Here is a 21119-nt window from a genome sequence, read left to right on the forward strand (position 1 = left end):
AGGAGTTACTTCATGTTTTTCGGATATTAGGTTAAAATCTGTGTACCTGTAATTACCATGAGTATGAATAAAGTTACGTGTGTTTCTTAGAGATAACTTACCCAAGCAAGTTCTTAAAAAAAAGGACACTTGCCCAACGAAGAAACAGATCGGCTCCGCTCAGGCCAGGGCCAGCGGCTGCCGGCGGCCGGTCGACCGCCATAATGCATCAGCGCCGTGAGGGACGCAGACGCAACCGCTCCCAGCCGAGCCGATAGATTCCCCACTGGTTTCGAGGCTGATTCCAGCGCTCCGTCGCCGCTCACGACTTGCAGTTGTGGCGGATGTGGGGAAGCAGAGGCTCAAAGGGGATGCGGGGAAGCAAAGGCGTGGGGAGAAAGGGCAGAGCTCTAGCTCGAGAGCAAGCAAGTATGTTCATCCTGCCTTTACTCCGTGCCGATGCGCCTTTCCAAATATGCACCGTATTCTGTTTAGAATGGCCTCGAACTGCAACTCTGCAAGTGCTCTTGTTCACATAGCTGAAACTCTGAACTTAATCAACAAGACTAGAGATAAGACAATTTGCAGTATTATAAAGCGGTGAATTGTTTACACCATGAGATACTTCTAGAAGCAAACTAATAAAAAAATACATTACATAGTAGCCTGGACCAGATATCTTGATACACAACCGATTGTGCTTATCAAAAGAAAGTATTCTAACAGTATTTAGACAAGCTATCACTACTCGACCTCATATAACAAAACAATCTAACACCATTTCAACAGCTATGACTAGTTCCCGAGGAATGCATCCACTTTGGCATTGGTGGCCCTTGACAAGAACTTCATGCAGATTGGAGGGTTCACGTTGGCAAGAGAAAGAAAGGCCTGCGGCAGGGCCCAGATCCCGTCGCCGCACATCAAGCCAGATGCAACTGCCGGTGCGAACGCCTGCGCCTCAGCCTTGTTCATCCATTCCCAGCAAAAGAGTATCACACTGCCGATGCACATGTCCATGGCGAAGTATGGTCCAAGGTAGAACGGGATCGCGACCGCCATGGGGATCGGGACGAACTTCGCCACCTTCGCGGGCACACAGTCTTTCAGGAGATTGACGGCGAATGCAGCAGCAAAGAAAATGTAGCATAGCATGAGGCAGTTCTTCGGGAGAACGGACAGGCCATCGACACCCAGGATCGCCATGTTGCGGTACATGATGGCATAAGGTGCTGGGTAAGCGCTATCGCTGACGCCAATGTCGAAGGACTTGTAGAAGAGCCAGAAGACGCAGGGGGCGATAACACAGCCCATGGCAGTGCCTGCCACCTGGCTGATGAACATGGACCTTGGTGAGGCTAAAGTCAAGTACCCGGTTTTGAAGTCTTGCATCAGGTCAGCAGCTGTTCCCACAATGTTCATCATCACACCGCAAGCGGCCAGCCCGACGAGCACGCCACCGTGCGAAGCGCCTGCCCAAGCACCGAACACAAAGATCCCAAGCTTACCATAGGTGCTGGCCAGGGACCAGTCGGTCAGGCCACATCCATAGGCATTGCAGAAGGCCAGGATAGGCGCAAAGACATATGCAACCAAAATGTGGTACCACTTGAGCTGTGGGATGATGAGCGGAAGGCAACCAGTCGTTATTGCTGCAATAATGACATAACCCCCAATTGCAACTCTCTTGGGAATTTGATCCTTCAGGAATAGTTCATTGCGGCGTTTGTCATCAAAAGACTCAGCTTCCACGGCAGCGACAGGAATTCCGTTGTTAGAGACAGGAAGTGATTTCGATTTCTTCTCCTTATACATCTCGTAGAAAGCCTTCACTGTTTTGCCAAATACCTTCAGGAAGTTATACAGGCCGTCCCCAAGGATTACTGCTATGGTTATGAACACCTGCGATGTTAAGATGTTATTAGTTCTCAACAGTTACATGTGGTTGTAAAAGCAAAACGTGGCAGCCTGTGTCAAAAAAGCCAAGTACCCTGTAAGCCTGCAGTCCATGTAGACTGCTCTCTGGAAGAGAGTCAGGATACCAACTTCCTTTCTTGCTGCTTATGAGTGGCCACATTATGCCCCACGACAAGACGCCTCCAATCAGAAGAGATACATTGACAATGTAGGGGCAGATCATTCCCACACCAACGTAAGTAGCCGAGAAATCAAAATAGAACCTGGTTGATGCAAATAGTAGAATTTGAGGACACACGTATGGCATAAGGATATATATGATTCATAACAATTGTAGCTGATGCTGAAACCAAGATGATGCTAACCTGTTCTTGTAAGCTTCAAGGCCAAGTGATGGGAAGGAACTGAATCCACAGTCATTCCCAGCAGTGTAGAACCATTGGAAGAAGGCCCAAACGAAGCTCATCGAGAAGTACTTACCCAATGTACGAACTTGCTTCCTGAAATAGGCCAGGCATTCTGTCAGTCAATACTTCTTGTGGCTTGTACATATTGTAGAAACAACCAGCAAGGTGGATAGAAATGCATGTTACTCACTTTGCAAGCTCGGCGCCCTGGGGTGTGTGGAATCCATTGATAAGGTAAGCAGTTGCGGTGCCACTCGGATATGTCAGCTTGTAGTCCACAATCATAGTCTGCAACCAAGTATTCCAGTTGGCAACCGCGGCAAGTATTTTTTTAATATACTGTGTATATGAAGAAAGTATTGGGGAAGTGGAGCTTCTACCTTTCTCATGGGCACTAGCGCAAAAAGCCCGACAAAGCTGACGAGGAACAGGAATCCTATTATCCATCCGAGATGGGGATTCTTGATGTTCAGAGCATCGTTAGCCTCTGTTGCTTGCTTAGCTATGGTCTCGCTCAGAGCAAACAGGTAACTGCCAAACCCACCTGTTCAAATTCGAATTAATATTGAATCAGAACATGGCCTACAGTATTTCAAACATATTAACAGTAGCAATTTTTATTTTGCATAAAAAATTCCATGCAATGAGCAAACTAAATCAGCCGTGGCGTCAGGAAGAGCATCAAAAAAAAAAAAAACTTCAAACGTGATCTAGCATAAACGCTGGGAAAACAAGTGCATTGAATTAGATAACAAGTACTGATTATTTTGTGGGTCAACATTCCAACATTATGACATTGTATTTTTCCTTAGACGAATTTTGTGCGTAATGGCAGAATTAAAGTAAAATCTTCATATAAAATCTACTCTCTCTGACCTAAAATAATGTAACTGATTTAGCCGCGGCACTTATTTTGGGACGGATAGAGTAGCATAAATACATCTATGGTGGGTGTCTCTTGATCAGTATTGAATCAGAAACCCTGCTAGTACTCACCATAAGTGTGTATGTGTGCTCATGTTCTTTATAATCACAAAAAAAGGAAGAACAATAGTACTAGCCGGACTAAATGGTTATATTGTGGTTCGTTATTCCAAAATTTTGGAATTGCCAGTTTCCTTTGCAGAAATCTTCATGCAATGGCAAAAGCCACAAACCTAAATCTATTTTTGGCGTCAGGAAGCAGAGCCAAAATATTCATCTACGACGGTAGCATATAGCATAAACCACATGAAACTTAGATTATTATTATTATATTTTTATAAAAAAGCAGATCAAGATGTGCTATTTTTCCGGTGTGGTTGAATTAGCTAAATCAAGCAAAAATAGCATGGCTTCCTACAAGCCCAAAAAAGAAGAGCAGACGCACCAATCTTCCTATCGAGGGCGCGGAAACGGAAGGAACAAAAGACGGGCGGGAAGCTAGTTCAGGTTTTTACCGCTGAAGGCGATGCCGTAGGCGGAGACGACGCAGGTCTGGATGACGGTGTTCTCCTGGCGCGTGAAGGGCTGCTTGAGGAACCCCATCCTCTCGATGGCCGACGTCCAGAGGCGGACGAGGAAGAAGCCGAGGAGGCTGGCCGAGACGTTGAGCGACGGGATGATGCCGGTGGTGAGGCCGAGCTTCATCACGATGATGCTGAACATGACGGCGACGAGGAACCCCACCACGAAGGCGCGCACCGTCAGCTGCTCCCGCCACGTCGGCACCGGCTTCTCCAAGAACGCCCGCTCCACGGATGCCTCCTCCTCCGCCTCCCCGTCGTCATTGCTCCTGACGTTGCGGCGCCGGAGGAGGTTGCCCGTCTCCACCGCGTCGGCGTCCTGGGCTGCGGCCGCCGCTGCTGCTGCCGCGGCTGCGGTGGCGTCCGTCGCCATGGCTTCTCGATCTTCTCGGGGTACGTACGACTGTTTATGGTTCCACGGGGTGGCGGGGCGTCCGCGTATATATGGAAGGCCGTTGAGATCTCGATGCCAGCCGTGTTCCGTTCTGTTGCGGGGGTTTACCGGCCTTCCTATTGGAACCGGAATACAACTGTGCCCTGCCTTTTTTATCGGAAGAGGTATCCGATGCTGGCACGATACGACGCCCCACGGCCTCCTTCAAAATTCTATCTCGTGAGTGAACAGAAACCGGAACGAACTCTCGAACAAAACCTACCAAGTTCCGTTTTCTTTTCTTCATCAAATCAAGCCGATACATAAAGAACCCGATTACTAGTAGCAATCTCCAACCCATCACGGAAAAGAACCGCGATTCTTGTTTCTCGATCGAGGCGATTTTGTCTGTCTGCCCGGAGAGCCAGCGATGGAACTCGAAGTAGGGCCGTCGGAGTCCGGCGGCCTGGCGGCGCTGGCTGCCGGCCTCGCGAGGCGCCTGGCCGAGGAGAACTCGGAGAGCAACCTGGTGTTCTCGCCGCTGTCCATCTACGCCGCGGTCGCGCTCCTGGCCGCGGGCGCCCGGGGCGCCACCCTGGACGAGATCCTCGGCGTCCTCGGCGCGCCGTCTCGCGCCGCGCTCGAGGTGTTCGTCTCCCTCGTGGCGGAGCAAGCGCTCAGAGACCAGTCTGGCTCCGGCGGGCCGCGCATCGCGTTCGCGTGCGGCGTGTGGAGCGACCTCACTTGCGCCCTGAAGCCAGCCTACCGCCACGCCGTCCTGAGCACGTACAAGGCCGAGGCCAGCACCGTCGACTTCCAGAACGACCCGGAGGGAGCACGCGGCCAGATCAACGAGTGGGCCGCGCGGGCGACGCAGAACCTGATCGGCGGCGTCCTCGGCCCGGAATCAGTGACGCCGCTCACCCGCGTCGTGCTCGGCAACGCCATATACTTCAAGGGGAAGTGGCAAGAGCCCTTCTGCAAGAGGGATACCGAGAGCAAGCTTTTCCACCGGCTCGACGGCCGCGCCGTCGACGTGCCCTTCATGCAGAGTTGGGAGCCCCAGTTCATCGCCGTGCACCAAGGGTTCAAGGTGCTCACACTCCGGTACCAGACGCAAGCTAATCTAACTCCGCCCGGGCGTCCCGCTCCCTCTTACGGTAACATGTGCGCACGGTTTTCTATGTGCATCTTCCTTCCGGATGCCCTCGACGGCTTGCCGGGCCTGGTTGACATGATAGCATCCCAGCCTGCCGACTTCCTGGAAAAGCACCTGCCGGAGGAGAAGATCGATGTTAGGGAGTTCCGGGTGCCCAAGTTCAAGCTGTCCTTCCATGGCAGCGTCGTCGACATCCTCAAGAAGCTGGGGCTTCAGTTGGCGTTCAGTGATCAAGCCGATTTGTCTGACATGGTGGAGGACGATGAATCTGGCTTGCCATTGGTCTTGAACGACGTAATCCACAAGGCGGTCATCGAGGTAAACGAGGAAGGCACCATAGCCGCGGCTGTGTCCATAGATGAGATGTTATTCGGTGGTGTTAATTTCATGCGTCCGCCACCTCCTCGAGTAGATTTTGTAGCCGACCATCCGTTTGCGTACTTAATAGTGGAGGAGACAACCGGCGCAGTTGTCTTTGCAGGGCATGTCCTTGACCCCTCCATCGAGAGCTAGGTCAATCAAGGACGACGCCTGATTCTGTTTCGGCTTGGCCCACGTAGAGGAGGAATAACATTGTCTCATACTAGTTTCATGCTAGTTTACAAGCCATGGAATTTTTCTTTATTCGTCTGTGTAATTTAATTTCAAGAGAAGTTGTGCGTGCAACAGTCATCCTTTTGGATAAATTTTGAAGTGTTCATATCCTATGTTTTGCTCAAAATTTTACGAAAGTGCAGATAGAAGAAACCATTTCACTAATTCTCTATCGACATGGCCCTGATTACGATATTCGTGCAATGATGAATCCAAAAACATGTCAACTATTAAAACTATGTAAACGTCCCGTGTGACTGATCGGTCACCATGGACACGTGAGCGGCAGACAGTCGGACAAGGCTGTCGCGGCCCTCCGGCACCCTTCCGCCGCTAGAGGGATGACGACGATGGTAGTGCGGTAGGGCAGGACGGCAACGCCTATGAGGTGGTCGTCCGGTATAGGGTTTACTTTTTTAAGTTTTTAGTTAAACGGTCGATATATCGACCTTTTTATGTAATTATGTCCGAACTTGAATGAAATCGATCATGTTTGTTTAAATTTTATCCAGTTTGTTTAGATCTATCTTGTTACGCAAAGCCAAACATTTATTTTCCGAGTTCAACCGACGCACGCACATTCCAACATAGGATGTTCTATAAAATAGACGACTTGATAGCAGTTCAGGAATTAAAACGAAGGTTCAGACACACCTCAAAACAAAAGACAGGAGAGCAGACACTTCTACTGAAACGCACTGTCGCCACTGGCATTGCCACGAGGAACCTTCAGGAGTTTTGCGCCAGACAATTCTTCAGCTGGAATACCGCACTCATTGACGCCCAGGTGCTGCAAAACCTCTAGCAGTCGAGGAGGTAACAACAGACACAGGCTCAGCTGGAGTTCAGAGCATGGCAAACCAGGCACCCTCCTAGGCTTAACATGGGAGATTTTCTTCTTAGTATCTGCCATTGAGGCCTTGAGGGGGCATTGAATCCCATATATATCTAGTCGCCCTGTTGCTACGTCGAACTTTAGTTTGACGGTGTTTACGGGAGACAGCAGAGTCCACTTCCATCGCATCAGAACAACCAGGCAGGCTCAACTGAGAGGAAACAGATAACATATAGGAGTAGTTGCTCACAGTCGTTTCAGAGATCATAGGAATGTCCAAAGTGTGCAGCTGATTGTTTAGGTTTCTCATCCTAGTTTCAGAGATCACAGACCAAGAACCAGTCGAACAGAACACAGTGGAAGGGCGTGTATTATTGAAGAATGGTGTCTCAATGAGTAAAGATAAAAAAACGATCTCGGGCTCGGGCTCGTGCCGTGGTAGCGAGTAGTTAGCATGCGGTCTCGGGCTCGTGCAGCCGTGGGTTCTGTTGTAACGTTGTAAAAACCCGCCATCTTGGCATCTTCTATCTATGATCGTGATACGTCTGCTTGACGTATCCTTGAAAAAAAAGGGTCTTATATTGTGGGATGGAGAGAGTAACATAGTTTGCATCAAAGAATCTCTTAATGGAAAAGCAAATCAAACTAATTAGAAATTGACATGATTCGCATTGATAAAAAGGAAGCAAATAATTTTTTGGGGTAGAAAAAGAATTATATCACACAAAAAAAGAGTTGAAAAAATAAAAAAGAAAATGAAAGAAATTTGGGTTCAGTACCGCTGTTTATCTAAGCATATAGTTGTTGCTGCTTCTTAGTGCTGTATAGTCCCTTATCCACTTGTTAAACATTGTAGGCTGTGATGCCACTTTCCAGTTCTCAGTCATATCATCTATATATTTTTCTTTGCATATTGTCAACTCCATTACAGTCTATATTATAAATATTAAGTCTACACCTGAACTTACTGAACAAGCAGGAATATATGGACATTATATGTTGCTAATCCAGGCAATTCTTGGGCATTGTCCGCTGTGATGCCATTTTCCAGCTCTCAATCATATCATCTATATTTTTGAGTTGATGAGGTATAACATGGACATAGTGCCTACTGTCTGGGGTATTAAACTTGAGAGCGAAGAAACATCTGAATCCAAATCCAATGACGGGAGCTTGAAATATTCAACCTCATAGAAAAAATAGTCGTGGGTTTTAGGAAAAGGTAATTCTTGGGCGGGAGCTTCTGGAGGCACTGCCTGGCGCTGGAGGGAAGTTGAAGATACCTCGGCGTGGTCGGCCAGCGCCGCCAACTCCCTCGCCCCTTCACACCGCACGCGCATAGCCAGCCGACCAGCCGTAGTCGCCCATAGCCAGCGCTTCCCTTGTTAGCCATAATCTTGACTATTAGCGCATGCGTTAGTTGTCACTCCCTTTCGTCCGTGAATAGGTGTACATCTAGATTTTATCTTAAGTCAAAGTTTTAAAACTTTGATCAATTTTATAGAGAAAGTGACAGCATTTATGACACTAAATTAGTATTACTAGATTAGTTTTGAATTGTAGTTTCATAGTGTACTTCCTTCTTCCATTTATATAGGGCCTAATACATTTTTTGAGACTAACTTTGACCAAATAAAGCAATAATATATGACATGCAACTTACACAAAGCATATCACCAAATTCGTATGTGAAAGGAGTTTCCAATGATATAATTTTTACATTATGCATCTCATATACTATTAATCTTGTCAAAAGTCAAATGAGGTCTAGAAAAACACATTAGGCCCTATATAGATGGAAGGAGGGAGTACCAATTTGATGTCATATGTGCTACTACTCTTTTATATTCAAAATCTTAAAACTTTCTTCTGCTTCAACGCCGTGATACACTCAGGATGTTTACGACACCTACCCATTAATTGCTCTAACTTCTCATGGTTCACCCCTAGCTATGCCCGCTTCTATGAAATTCCAAATTATGTTTGCAACTTGGGATAAAAACTAGATGTACATTTATTCACGGACGGAGGGAGTAGCTGATTAGCCGGCCGTGAGTTAGTGGCCGGTTAGGGTGGCCGGGTCATACGTGCATGTACAGCTAGCTTTTTTTTGAGGGAAGGCCATCATGACTAGCTTTATTGAATTAAACAGGGATTATATCGTCCAGCAATTTTGAGAATAACAAGCCAGGAGGCTCGTTCGTCCAACTACTAGTAATCTTATTACAATAAGAATAGTTAGCTAGCACATGCGCTGCTTTGTTACATTCACGATAACAATGTTTAAAGACGACTTTCCCAATAGAAGAGGAAATATCCACACATTCTGCGAATATTGCCGAATTTGCATCCCACCATGTTGTGTGTCCCACACACGCATCAACAACAATCGTAGAGTCCGATTCCGCTTCCACCCGCGGCATACCTAAGGAATTAGCAAGCGCCAGTCCATCTCGCATTGCCATTGCCTCCACATTAACCACATCTGCTGCATATGAAATGAATTTGCATTGTGCAGCTAGAAAATTTCCTTTAGCATCCCGAATCACCGCCGCTGTTGCCCCTTCTCCAACATCAGGATGGAATGAGGCATCAACGTTGAGCTTGACATACTTTGGGTCTGGTTTTTTCCATCGTTGTACTACGACCGCACTCTTACAATTAGCAACATGATAATTATTAGCAATTGCCAGAACAGACATTGACCACCTCATGGGAGTAGGAGGAGTCCCATCATGTGTGTGTTGTCTTCGGATCCACCAAAGATACCAACCACCCACTGCTATGATTTGTTTAACATCCAGATTCGGTTTAATGAGAGCTGGACTATCTGGTGCAAGAAGGATATGTTTCAAAATGACCGATCCAGACCGGTCTACTCTCCTTGCCTCGTCCACTCTGTCCAGAACACCCAGCCGACTCCATAAATCCCTTGCATGAGTGCACTCAAACAGCAGATGCCGCACATCCTCTGCACCCCGATGACAAATTGGGCATGCTCCCATCGAACCCACGTGCCGGTTACAGAGTATGGATTTTAAGGGCATAATTCCATGTAACGCGCGCCAGCAGAAAATTTGTATTTTCCGTGGGATGTTCAGCTTCCACAATGCACTCCACACCGCCGGAGAAGTGGACCCACTCGGCCTCTCCATCACATTTGCATTTCCCTGAAAAGTTTGAGTCCATTGCACCCGGTATGCTGATCTGACTGAGAATATACCCTTTCGGTCAAGATGCCAAGCGATAAAATCATCAAAAGCGTCATAGCTCAATGGAATTTGAAGTATTCTCCTTGTATCAACAGGGTTAAAGATGGATCTAATCAAATCTTCATCCCATGTGTTTGTATTAGGATCGATGAGTTCATCAACTGTAGATAGGATTGTGTGTCCCCTTGCTGTAATGACCTTCCTATCCGGACTTGCTAGAATCCAGGGATCTCTCCATATATGAACATTTTCTCCTGTACCAATCCTCCATACGTACCCCAACTTGAAGGTTTCTAGTCCCTTCATAATACTTTGCCATGTAAAGGAAGCACCATTTTTAAGGGTTGCCTGTAAAAGGCTGCTATTAGGGAAGTACTTCGCTTTTAGAATTCTAGCGCATAATGAGTCGGGGTTTGTAATAATCCTCCAGCACTGCTTTGATAACAATGCTAAGTTGAAGGAATATAAATCTCTGAAGCCCATTCCTCCCTTGGCTTTAGGATAGCACAGTTTCCACCAAGAGTACCAATGCATCCTCTTATGTTCCTCATCATCACCCCACCAGAACTGGGAAATTAAGTCGGTTATTTCCTTGCAAATTCCTTTAGGGATACCGAACACAGACATGGCAAACACATGGATCGCTTGTGCCACTAATTTTAGTAAAATCTCTTTACCACCAGTAGACAGTTGTTTCTCCATCCATCCCATTAATCTTTCTTTAATCTTCTCAATGAAGTGCCTGAAACAGTCACTTCTATCAGCCCCTACCAATGCTGGAAGGCCCAGATATTTATCAGACAATGCTTCAGTGTCAATATGTAGCTATTCACACACTTCAGTTCTGGATACAGCAGGAGTATTTGGACTGAAGAATACACTAGATTTGGACAGACTCACCAATTGCCCTGAACTCTGACATTAGGTCTCCAGAACATGCTGTAAGGAAGCTGCATTTAAAACATCTGCTTTCATAAGAATTAGAGAATCATCAGCAAATAAAAGGTGTGATACTGATGGTGCATTTTTGCACACTCTAACTCCCTCTATGCCACCAGATTCTTCTTCATACTGCAATAAACTAGAAAGCCCTTCCGCATAGAGAAGGAATAGATAGGGAGAAAGTGGATCCCCTTGTCTAATGCCCCTGGTAGGGGTAAACGTGTCTGTCTCTTGAGAGTTAAACCTCACCTTGTATCTGACAGAACTGGCACAAGCCATCATTATTTCAATCCATTGCTCATGGAATCCCAATGTTAACATCATATCATGTAAGAAGGACCATTCCACCCTATCATAAGCTTTGTGCATGTCAAGTTTAACAGCACACAGTCCTGTCTGACCAGCCCTCTTGTTCTTAATCTTATGCACACATTCATAAGCAATTAATATATTATCAGTGATCATCCTCCCGGGAACGAAGGCACTTTGTGTAGGGGAAATTATCTCAGGCAAAATAACCTTCAGTCGTAAAGCCAGCATTTTGGAAATAATTTTGTAAAGCACATTACAGAGACTGATGGGTCGAAATTGAGTTACCAGCTCAGGTGCATCAGTTTTTGGAATCATCACAATGGTAGTATCATTCCATTCTGTCGGAATCTTCCTAGAATTGATAGCCAAAAGAACCTCCTGAGTAATTTCATCACCAATTATATGCCAATATTTTTTAAAAAAGATTGCATGTAAACCATCCGGACCCGGGGCCCAGGTCCCCAATACTGAAAACTGCCTTCCTCACATCCTCAACAGTGTACAGAGCCATTAAGAAGTCATTCATATGTTGAGATACCTTCCGCTGCACCTTCTGAAGAATACTAGGATCCGTATGCTGCACCTCTGATGTAAACAGGTGAGAAAAATAATCTAGGACATGAGAGTTCAGTTCTGGCATACCTTCCAACCAATTTCCATCCGCATCTTTTAGTTTCTTTACAAAGTTTTTCTTTCTTCTAGCAGAAGCAAAAGCTTGAAAGAAGCCTGTATTGCGGTCGCCCCCTTTCAACCAATTAGCTCTGGACCTTTGCATAACTTGTATTTCTTCCAATTCAAGCAAATATTCAATCAGTTCTGCCAACTCTTTCCTCTTTATTTCATTGTCATCAGACATTGGTCTAGCCATGACTTCTTCGAGATCCCGTTGGGCTTTCCGGAGTCTCTTTCTAGGTTTTTTGAGAACCCGCTGATCCCAATCATGAAACTGTGCATGCATCAGGTTAAGTTTCTCATAAATATTCGTAGCATTCGGGTCAGCTACTACCTTCGCCCATGCTTCTGTTACAGCGGCATCGAACGTACTCTCTCGTAGCCATCTTGCTTCGAATGTCCTAGTCTAACCATTAGTCGCACCCTTCGCATGGAAATAGTAATCTGTATCAACAAGAAGAGGCCGGTGGTCTGAGTGATTTAATTCCATATTTACCAGTGCAGTATGGGGGAAGATCGATGCCCAAGCATCATTTACCAGCCCTCTATCCAGTCGCGCACGAATTCTGCCTCGACGCCATGTGAATGGGTCTCCAATGTAACCCAAGTCTCGCAACTCACAGTTCCTTATTGCTTCCTGAAAAGCGTTCATATACTGGACTGGGCGAGGGTTCCCGCCATCCTTCTCTTGTAACGTACTAATCTCATTTAGGTCACCAATCAATAGCCACGGGAGATCATGGGCACTATGAAGCTGACGCATACGATCCCATGTCTTATATTTATCTTCCCACCGGAATTCACCATACATCCCGGTTAATCTCCAAGTTTGATTGGTCCCATCATTGACTTGAACATCTATATACATAGGATCAAGATCTAGCCTCTGTATATGAATCTCCTTCCAAAACATCAACAATCCACCTTTTCTTCCATCACTAGGGCAAACAAGCTTTTGATCCATCTTCAATCTTTTCCTCAAACACTCTGCCGGATAGCTGTCTAAATGAGTTTCTGATAAGAACATCACATCAGGAGCCCAGCTGCGCTGGACATCCACCAACGCACGTACTGCTGAGGCGTTTCCAAGGCCATTGCAGTTCCACGCCAATATCCTCATTTTTCTTTTCTCAACAAACAACCTCCACAAACTAGAACAGTCCAACACGGAATCACTCCATGATGGATTGTAGAGAAGTCATCCAACTTAAGAGTCAGATCTTACCAGCCATGTTCCTCCGAACTAGCGATGGAACAGATAAAAACGAATCTGTTGCAGCCCTGGAACCACGTAGGTAGAAGCTCACAGCAGACAGAGAAAACCAGCCACGACACCTCACGGGCGTCGTCTGGGACAATGATCGCCGGCCAACGCGCCGCCGCCCCGACAGCGGCCAGCGGCGGCCTGGCAAAACCCTAGTCGCCCTGGTAATCGCCTGTCCCAGAGAAAAAAACCAGTTTACATGATTGCCGCGTCCTATGCTGTGCATGTACAGCTAGCTAGTAGTGCATGTTGTGGGTTGGTTAGTATACGTGGTGGTAGTGGCACAAAACCATGGATGGTTTGTTTGCCTGGCTATATGCATGCGTGGCCGAGTGTGTACTGACTGAGGAGATCCGCGGTGTGTTGCCGAGCCAGAGTTCGAGCTCCAGGAAAAAAACGCCCTTCGTGCCGCAATGACGTTCGCCGTCTAAAAAATTCAGTGTGCTCCCTCCTTCATCTTCGTTTGTGCGAGTGAGAGAGAGAGCTGTATTAAATGATAGGCTTGATAGTTAGTTTGTATAGTTAGACGTGACACATAGGTCACGATATTGTGTGCGTGTGTATCTTGTAATCAAGGCAGGTTGTTAGGAAGATATTGATCCTATCTCTTGTATAGCTTGGAGGATGGGTCAAGACTCCAACAACCTGCCGCCGCATGTACTCTTTGTGCTATATAAACACGCAGGCGTCCCTCCAACGACGCATACGCTTACCGCAAACTAGTTCCTTTTACATGGTATCAGAGCCTCTCTTGAGCTCATCCATGGCAACATCTTCAAGTACCTTCCCATCCTCTCCATTCGCACACGTCGTCTCGGAGAAACTCACCAAGGGCAACCAGGCGCTATGGCGGGAGACGGTGCTGTCCGCCATCCGCGGTGCTCAGATGCAGAAGTACCTCAACGTCGATCATCCGGTGCCGCCCATGGAGCTGGAGATCACGGACTCCGACGGGAAAACCAAGAAGAAGACCCCCAACCCGGAGTTCCAAACCTGGTATGCACAAGATCAGCAAGTTTTCTCATATCTTCTGACAACGCTGCCCCGTGAGATGGCAATTCAGGTCGCCACCTGCCACACCTCGGCCGAGCTGTGGAACACGGTCCAGGGGATGCTCTCCTCATAGACCCGTGCCGTGACCGTGAACGTGCGGATCGCCCTCGCCAATCTTCAAAAGGGAAACAACTCCATCACGGACTACGTCGGCAAGATCCGAACCCTCTGTGACGAACTTGTCACAGCAGGCAAAAGGGTGGACGAGGAGGACGTCGTCTCCCACATCCTGGCCGGGCTTGAAGAAGACTTCGACCCGGTGGTTTCAGCCATGTGCTCCCGTGTGGAGCCAGTCACCGTGCCAGAGCTGTACTCACAGCTCGTTAGCTTTGAGACACGGATGAATCTTCGCCACGAGGATCCCAGTCCTCGGCGATCGCGGCAACACGCGGGCGTGGTCGCGGCGGTGGTGACCGCGGCCGCGACAGATAAGGTGGCGGCAACTCTGGTGATGATCGCGGCCGTCCCTACACCAAGCAAAACGGTCGCGGTGGAGGCGGGAGGGGCAACTACAACAACTCTGCTCCTGCCCCCAAGGTGGTGCGCCAGATCTGTGGCAAGCCAGGCCACCCAGCCTGGAAGTGCTGGAAGCGCTATGATGAGTCGTGCCAGGGAGAAGAAGAGAAGTCTGCCAACATGGTGACCCCACAGTACGGGGTAGACTCCAACTGGTACCTGGATAGTGGCGCAACCGACCACATCACCGACGACCTGGAGAAGCTGACGGTGCGGGACAGGTACACCGGCGGCGAACAGATCCATACTGCAAGCGGTTCAGGTATGGCTATTCACCACATTGGTTATTCAGCTATTCACACTCCCGATCGAGATCTCCACTTAAACAAAATCCTTCATGTTCCAGAAGCTAATAAAAGCCTAATTTCAGCTAGTCGACTTGCCACCGACAACAATACCTTCGTTGAAATTCATCCTCGATTTTTTCTTGTCAAGGAATAGGGAACGAGGAAGGTTCTACTTCGATGCAGGGGTAGACGAGGTCTCTATCCTGTCAAACACGTGGGGGGAAACGCCAAGAAGCAAGTGCTAAGTGTCATCAAACTGTCCTCAGATAGGTGGCACCGGCGTTTAGGTCATCCTTCTTCAGTTATCATTAGAAAGATTGTTAGCAACAATAACCTCCCATGTGATAATTTGTTCAATAATGAGTTTGTATGTGATGCTTGCCAAAAAGGCAAAAGTCACCAGCTACCTTATCCAAAGTCAATAAGTGAATCAAAGTTTCCCTTAGAACTTGTTTTCTCTGATGTTTGGGGACCTGTTGTTGAAACAGTAGGGAGAAAGAAATTCTATGTAAGTTTCATAGATGATTTTAGCAAGTTCACGTGGATCTATCTCATTAAGCATAAGTCTGAAGTTTTCCAAAAATTTCATGACTTTCAAAACCTTGTTGAAAGGCAATTCAATCGCAAAATCCTTACTCTCCAAACAGACTGGGGTGGTGAGTACGAAAAACTCAACTCCTTTTTCACAAAAATTGGCATATCTCATCATGTTTCTTGCCCCTACGCTCATCAACAGAACGGCTCGGCAGAACGTAAACACCGGCATATAGTTGAGGTTGGTCTATCTCTTCTTGCCCAAGCTTGCATGCCCCTAAAGTTTTGGGATGAAGCCTTCATTGCTGCTACATACTTGATCAATCGTCTACCTAGTAAGGTTATCATCTTCGAAACTCCTCTTGAAAGATTGTATCATGAAAAACCCAACTATTCAGCTCTTAGAATCTTTGGTTGCGCTTGTTGGCCTAATCTTCGGCCATATAATAAGCACAAGCTTTAATTCAGATCTAAGCAATGTGTTTTTCTCGGATATAGCAATCTTCATAAGGGTTTCAAATGTCTTGATATCTCTACATGACGTGTGTATATTTCCAGGGATGTAGTCTTTGACGAAAATATATTTCCCTTCTCCACTCTACATCCCAATGCCGGAGCCAGATTACGTTCTGAAATTCTCTTATTGCCGCCAGAACTCTTGAATCCAACTGATCAGGGGAGTGAAAATAGTACTGATGATCATTTGTGTGATAGCCTTACTAACAATGGTGGCAGCGGTGGTAAAAAAACGCAGCCCCAAACCGTGATTTTATGCAGCAGCAACAGGTTCATATACAGCCAGGTGCAGGACACGAGGAGGATCCGCCTGCTGACGCTGATCCCGACGGATTTGGCACGGAAAACGATCCCGAGGAGGATCTGGTGGCGCCACAGACGCTGCCCCCTCCAGATTCCGCGGCGGCCCACTCAGCGAGCGACACGTCGTCTGGGTCCTGTCCCCGGTCGGGCGGCGCGGTGGATTCCTCTCCCTCACGTGATAGTTGTCGCGGATCGAGTGGGGGCAAGGACCCTGTCGCCCGAGGCAATGATGGTAGTCGGACGGTGGACCGCGTGCTGTCGGCTGGCGGTGGGTCGCTTTCTCCAGGCCCACAGGCGCGGGATCGGAGCCAGCCCAGGCGCGCAGCAGCCGAGGAGGATTCGTCTGCGCTGGCTCGGTCTGATCCAGTATGAGGTAGCGGATCGGGATCTTCTGCGCCTGTTGACTCTGCGCCACAGCGTGTAACAACAAGATCACAAAAAGGTATTGTAAAGCCTTCAACATACAAGGATGGGACGGTCAGGTATGAAAGAAATTTCAAGTTTGCAAATTTTGCTTCCACTGGAGAACCACATAATTTGACCGAAGCGTTAAACAATGCAAGTTGGAAAAATGCTATGAATATTGAGTATGATGCACTCATGAAAAACCAAACGTGGCACTTAGTTCCTTGCAAGCAAGGGAGGAATGTTATAGATTGTAAATGGGTATATAAAATCAAGAAAAGACCTGATGGCACAATAGATAGATACAAGGCTAGGCTAGTAGCTAAAGGCTTTAAACAACGATATGGTATTGATTATGAGGACACCTTTAGTCCAGTTGTTAAAGCTGCTACTATCAGACTTGTTTTGTCTGTTGCTATTTCCAGGGGATGGAATCTTCGCCAATTGGATGTGCAGAATGCGTTCTTACACGGCGTTCTCGAAGAGGAAGTCTATATGAGACAACCACCTGGGTTTGAAGATGGTTCTAAACCTAATCATGTGTGCAAGCTGGACAAGGCTTTATATGGTCTCAAACAAGCCCCTAGAGCTTGGTACTCGAGGCTAAGCACTAAACTACAACAACTTGGGTTTCGAGCTTCCAAGGGAGATACTTCTCTGTTCTTCTTTAAAAAAAGGAAAGGTGATAATATACATGTTAATTTATGTTGATGACATAATTGTTGCTAGTTCATCTTCAGAAGCCACCTCAGCATTGTTAAAACAGTTGAAAAATGAGTTTGCTCTTAAGGATCTAGGAGAGCTTCATTATTTCCTAGGAATTGAAGTTAAAAAGGTGCATGATGGTATAGTACTAACTCAAGAAAAATATGCCAGAGATGTAATCAAGCGTGTAGGTATGAAAGACTGCAAACCCTCCAACACACCCATGTCTACAACTAAAAAATTGTCATTGCATGAAGGAGTGTTGTTGAGTCCAGAGGAAGGAACAAAGTATAGAAGTATAGTTGGTGCACTTCAATATTTAACCTTAACAAGGCCAGATATTTCCTTCTCTGTTAACAAGGTTTGTCAGTTTCTACATGCTCCTACCACAGTACATTGGACAGCTGTAAAAAGGATTTTGAGGTATCTTCAAGGAAGTGTTGAAACAGGGCTGAGATTATGTAAGTCTTCTTCAACAGCAGTGAGTGCCTTTTCAGATGCTGATTGGGCTGGATGTCCTGATGATAGGAGGTCCACTGGTGGTTTTGCTATCTTTCTTGGTTCAAACCTCATATCCTGGAATGCAAAGAAACAAGCAACTGTGTCCCGATCAAGCATAGAAGCAGAGTATAAATCTCTGGCAAATGCAACTGCTGAGGTGATGTGGATAGAAACTTTGCTTAATGAATTGGGCATTGGGAGGTCACATGTCTCTCAGTTGTGGTGTGATAATCTTGGAGCAACTTATCTTTCTGCAAATCCTGTATTTCATGCAAGAACAAAGCATATAGAAATTGATTATCATTTTGTTCAAGAAAGAGTTGCACAGAAACTGTTGGAAGTACGGTTCATTCCAACAGGTGATCAAGTTGCTGATGGTTTTACAAAACCCTTGCAAGCTCGACAACTTCAAGCCTTCAAGAATAATCTAAACCTTCACATGTTGCGATTGAGGGAGGATGTTAAATGATAGGCTTGATAGTTAGTTTGTATAGTTAGAGGTGACACATAGGTCACGATATTGTGTGCGTGTGTATCTTGTAATCAAGGCAGGTTGTTAGGAAGATATTGATCCTATCTCTTGTATAGCTTGGAGGATGAGTCAAGACTCCAACAACCTACCGCCGCATGTACTCTTTGTGCTATATAAACACGCACGCGTCCCTGCAATGACGCATACGCTTACCACAAACTAGTTCCTTTTACAAGCTGGTCCGGGGTATATATGTCCAAACACTGCTGTCATCCATCATCGAGTGCCATTCCAGGACCTCGCCACTCTGGGAAGGGCAGGAGCAAGGTGGAGATCGCCGCCTGCCGACGCGGCATCTGAGGAGGTCACTGGATGTGATTGGTGTTTTATGTAGGCAGATTGTGATTTGTGAATCTGCTGAGCATAAGTATTCTACGTACGATATTAGGAAAAAAGGAGTGGAAAGGAAAGTCTGTTTGTGATTTGTGATTTGATTCGTGATTTCTTAATCTACAAGTAGGTAAGGAAACTAGCAAAGGGATCCTCGATGAGCCAGACTTGTCACGTATACACCGAGCATCACATAAATAGAGCCAATTCTTGTGACCAGTGGCGTAGCTAGGGGGTGGCCAGGGTGGTCCATGGACCATCCTGGAATTCCCCCATAGCTTATGTATAGTGTAGTAAAAACATTTCTTTAAAAATAAAACAAAACTTGTGTAAATATTTCTATTACCGGACCATCCTGACAAATCGGGCTGGCTACGCCACTGCTTGTGACTAGCGTGCATCACGGTGAAGAACCGATCGTCGTTTCTCTACGAGATTTTCTCTCCGTCCCTCGATCTCGAAAGCAAGCGATGGAAGTGACGGGGGACACGACGCCGTCCTGCTCCGGCGGCCTGGCGGCGCTCGCGGCCAGCCTCGCAAGCCGCCTCGCCGTCACGGTGAAGAACCGATCGTCGTTTCTCTACGCGGTTCTCTTTCCGTCTCAAAAGCAGGCGATGGAAGCGACGGGTGTGCCCTACTGTAGAGTGACGGGGGACACGACGCCGTCCTGCTCCGGCGGCCTGGCGGCGCTGGCCACCAGCCTCGTGAGCCGCCTCGCCGAGGACGACAACGCGGGGAGCAGCAACCTGGTGTTATCGCCGCTGTCCATCTACGCGGCGCTCGCGCTCCTGGCCGCCGGCGCCCGGGGCGCCACCCAGGACGAGATACTCGGCGTCCTCGGTGCGCCGTCCCGCGCCGCGCTGGACGAGTTCCTCTCCGGCGTGGCGGAGGACGCGCTCGAGGACCACTCCGAGTCCGGCGGGCCGCGCGTCGCGTTCGCGTGCGGCGTCTGGACCGACCTCACCTGCCCGCTGAAGCCAGCCTACCGCCACGCCGCCGCGAGCGCGTACAAGGCGGACGCCAACACCGTCGACTTCCGCGACAATCCGGAGGCGGCACGGGGTCAGATCAACGCGTGGGTGGCGCAGGCCACGGGGAACCTGATCGGCTCCGTCCTTGGCCCGGGATCCATAACGCCGTACACCCGCGTCGTGCTCGGCAACGCTATATACTTCAAGGGCGAGTGGGAGGATCCGTTCTACAAGGAGGCCACCGCCAACAAGCTGTTCCACCGTCTCGACGGCCGCATCGTCGACGTGCCCTTCATGCAGAGATGGAGCTCCCAGTTCATCGCCGTGCACAAAGGGTTCAAGGTGCTCAAACTCCGGTACCAAATGGCTCAAGGGCAAGATAATCCGTCCGTCGAGTCACAGTCTCGATCTCTCCGGTACCAAATGGCTCAAGGGCAAGGTAATTCGTCCGTCGAGTCACAGTCTCGATCCTTCCCCTCGCGGGTCATACTAATGCATGCATAACATCTGGCTAACTTGTTGACAGGACGGCACGCCGATCGTAACAAGCGCACACAGTTTTCTATGTGCATCTTCCTCCCTGACGCCTCCGACGGCTTACCGAACCTGGTCGACACCATAGCATCCCAACCTGGCTTCCTGCACAGGCACCTACCCAAGAGGAAGATCGAGGTTAGGGAGTTGCGGGTGCCCAAGTTCAAGCTGTCCTTCCACAGCAGCGTCGTCGCCATTCTGAAGAAGCTCGAGCTTCAGTTGCCGTTCAGCGACCAAGCCGATCTGTCTGACATGGTGGAGCGTGATGGATCTGACTTGCCATTGGTCCTGAGTGATGTCATCCACAAGGCGGTCATCGAGGTAAACGAAGAGGGCACCGTAGCTGCTGCCGTCTCCATGATGTATGTGGACATAGGATCTTCTGTCACGCGGCGGCCGCCGCCGCCGCCTCCTGTGGATTTTGTAGCCGACCACCCGTTTGCGTACTTCATAGTGGAGGAGGCGACCGACGCAGTTGTCTTTGCGGGGCACGTTCTCGACCCGTCCAACGAGGACTAGGTCGTCTTAGTGACTCAGGCTCATACTTTTGTTTTTTGTTCCCGTGATGAATGATGATTTTGCTTTGATTTGGATCCGGATCCTGGTTGGCGTAACAATAATGATGTGGTTTCACGTTGTTTTTTCTATATGATTATTATGTGAATGTACTCTGTTCCTTTTGTTTCATTTGATTTTCAAGAGAGGAACTGTGTGCATGGCAGTCATTCAAGTAGTAGCTTTGAAGCGTTTAATTCCACCAT

The 21119-nt window shown here is 47.8% G+C and overlaps 3 protein-coding genes and 1 pseudogene across 3 annotated transcripts; 2 read left to right on the forward strand and 2 right to left on the reverse strand.

Moving 5' to 3' along the window:
- Positions 1-561: 561 nt before the first annotated feature.
- On the reverse strand, positions 562-4310 carry LOC125553938 (putative metal-nicotianamine transporter YSL11). Its single transcript, XM_048717586.2, has 6 exons — positions 3743-4310; positions 2684-2847; positions 2494-2591; positions 2262-2396; positions 1970-2159; positions 562-1881 (listed from the first exon to the last, which is right to left on the reverse strand). Exons 1-6 carry the CDS (start codon positions 4179-4181, stop codon positions 775-777), a joined length of 2133 nt encoding a protein of 710 aa, XP_048573543.2. The 5' UTR covers positions 4182-4310; the 3' UTR covers positions 562-774.
- Positions 4311-4528: 218 nt separating this feature from the next.
- On the forward strand, positions 4529-6240 carry LOC125554794 (putative serpin-Z8 pseudogene; annotated as a pseudogene).
- A 4637-nt stretch (positions 6241-10877) lies between these two features.
- LOC147986168 (uncharacterized) lies at positions 10878-12103 on the reverse strand. The gene is made up of 5 exons (XM_087541902.1): positions 11878-12103; positions 11673-11820; positions 11521-11587; positions 11173-11343; positions 10878-10931 (listed from the first exon to the last, which is right to left on the reverse strand). The coding sequence occupies exons 1-5, from the start codon at positions 12101-12103 to the stop codon at positions 10878-10880; spliced, it is 666 nt and encodes a 221-aa protein (XP_087398028.1).
- Positions 12104-18691: 6588 nt separating this feature from the next.
- Positions 18692-21021, forward strand: LOC125554793 (putative serpin-Z8). Its single transcript, XM_087544522.1, has 2 exons — positions 18692-20263; positions 20351-21021. The coding sequence occupies exons 1-2, from the start codon at positions 19324-19326 to the stop codon at positions 20875-20877; spliced, it is 1467 nt and encodes a 488-aa protein (XP_087400648.1). The 5' UTR covers positions 18692-19323; the 3' UTR covers positions 20878-21021.
- Positions 21022-21119: the final 98 nt, after the last annotated feature.

This window comes from Triticum urartu, chromosome 2A (assembly GCF_056163025.1).
Source record: "Triticum urartu cultivar PI428250 chromosome 2A, HENAU_Tu73, whole genome shotgun sequence".
Taxonomy (NCBI): Eukaryota; Viridiplantae; Streptophyta; class Magnoliopsida; order Poales; family Poaceae; genus Triticum; species Triticum urartu.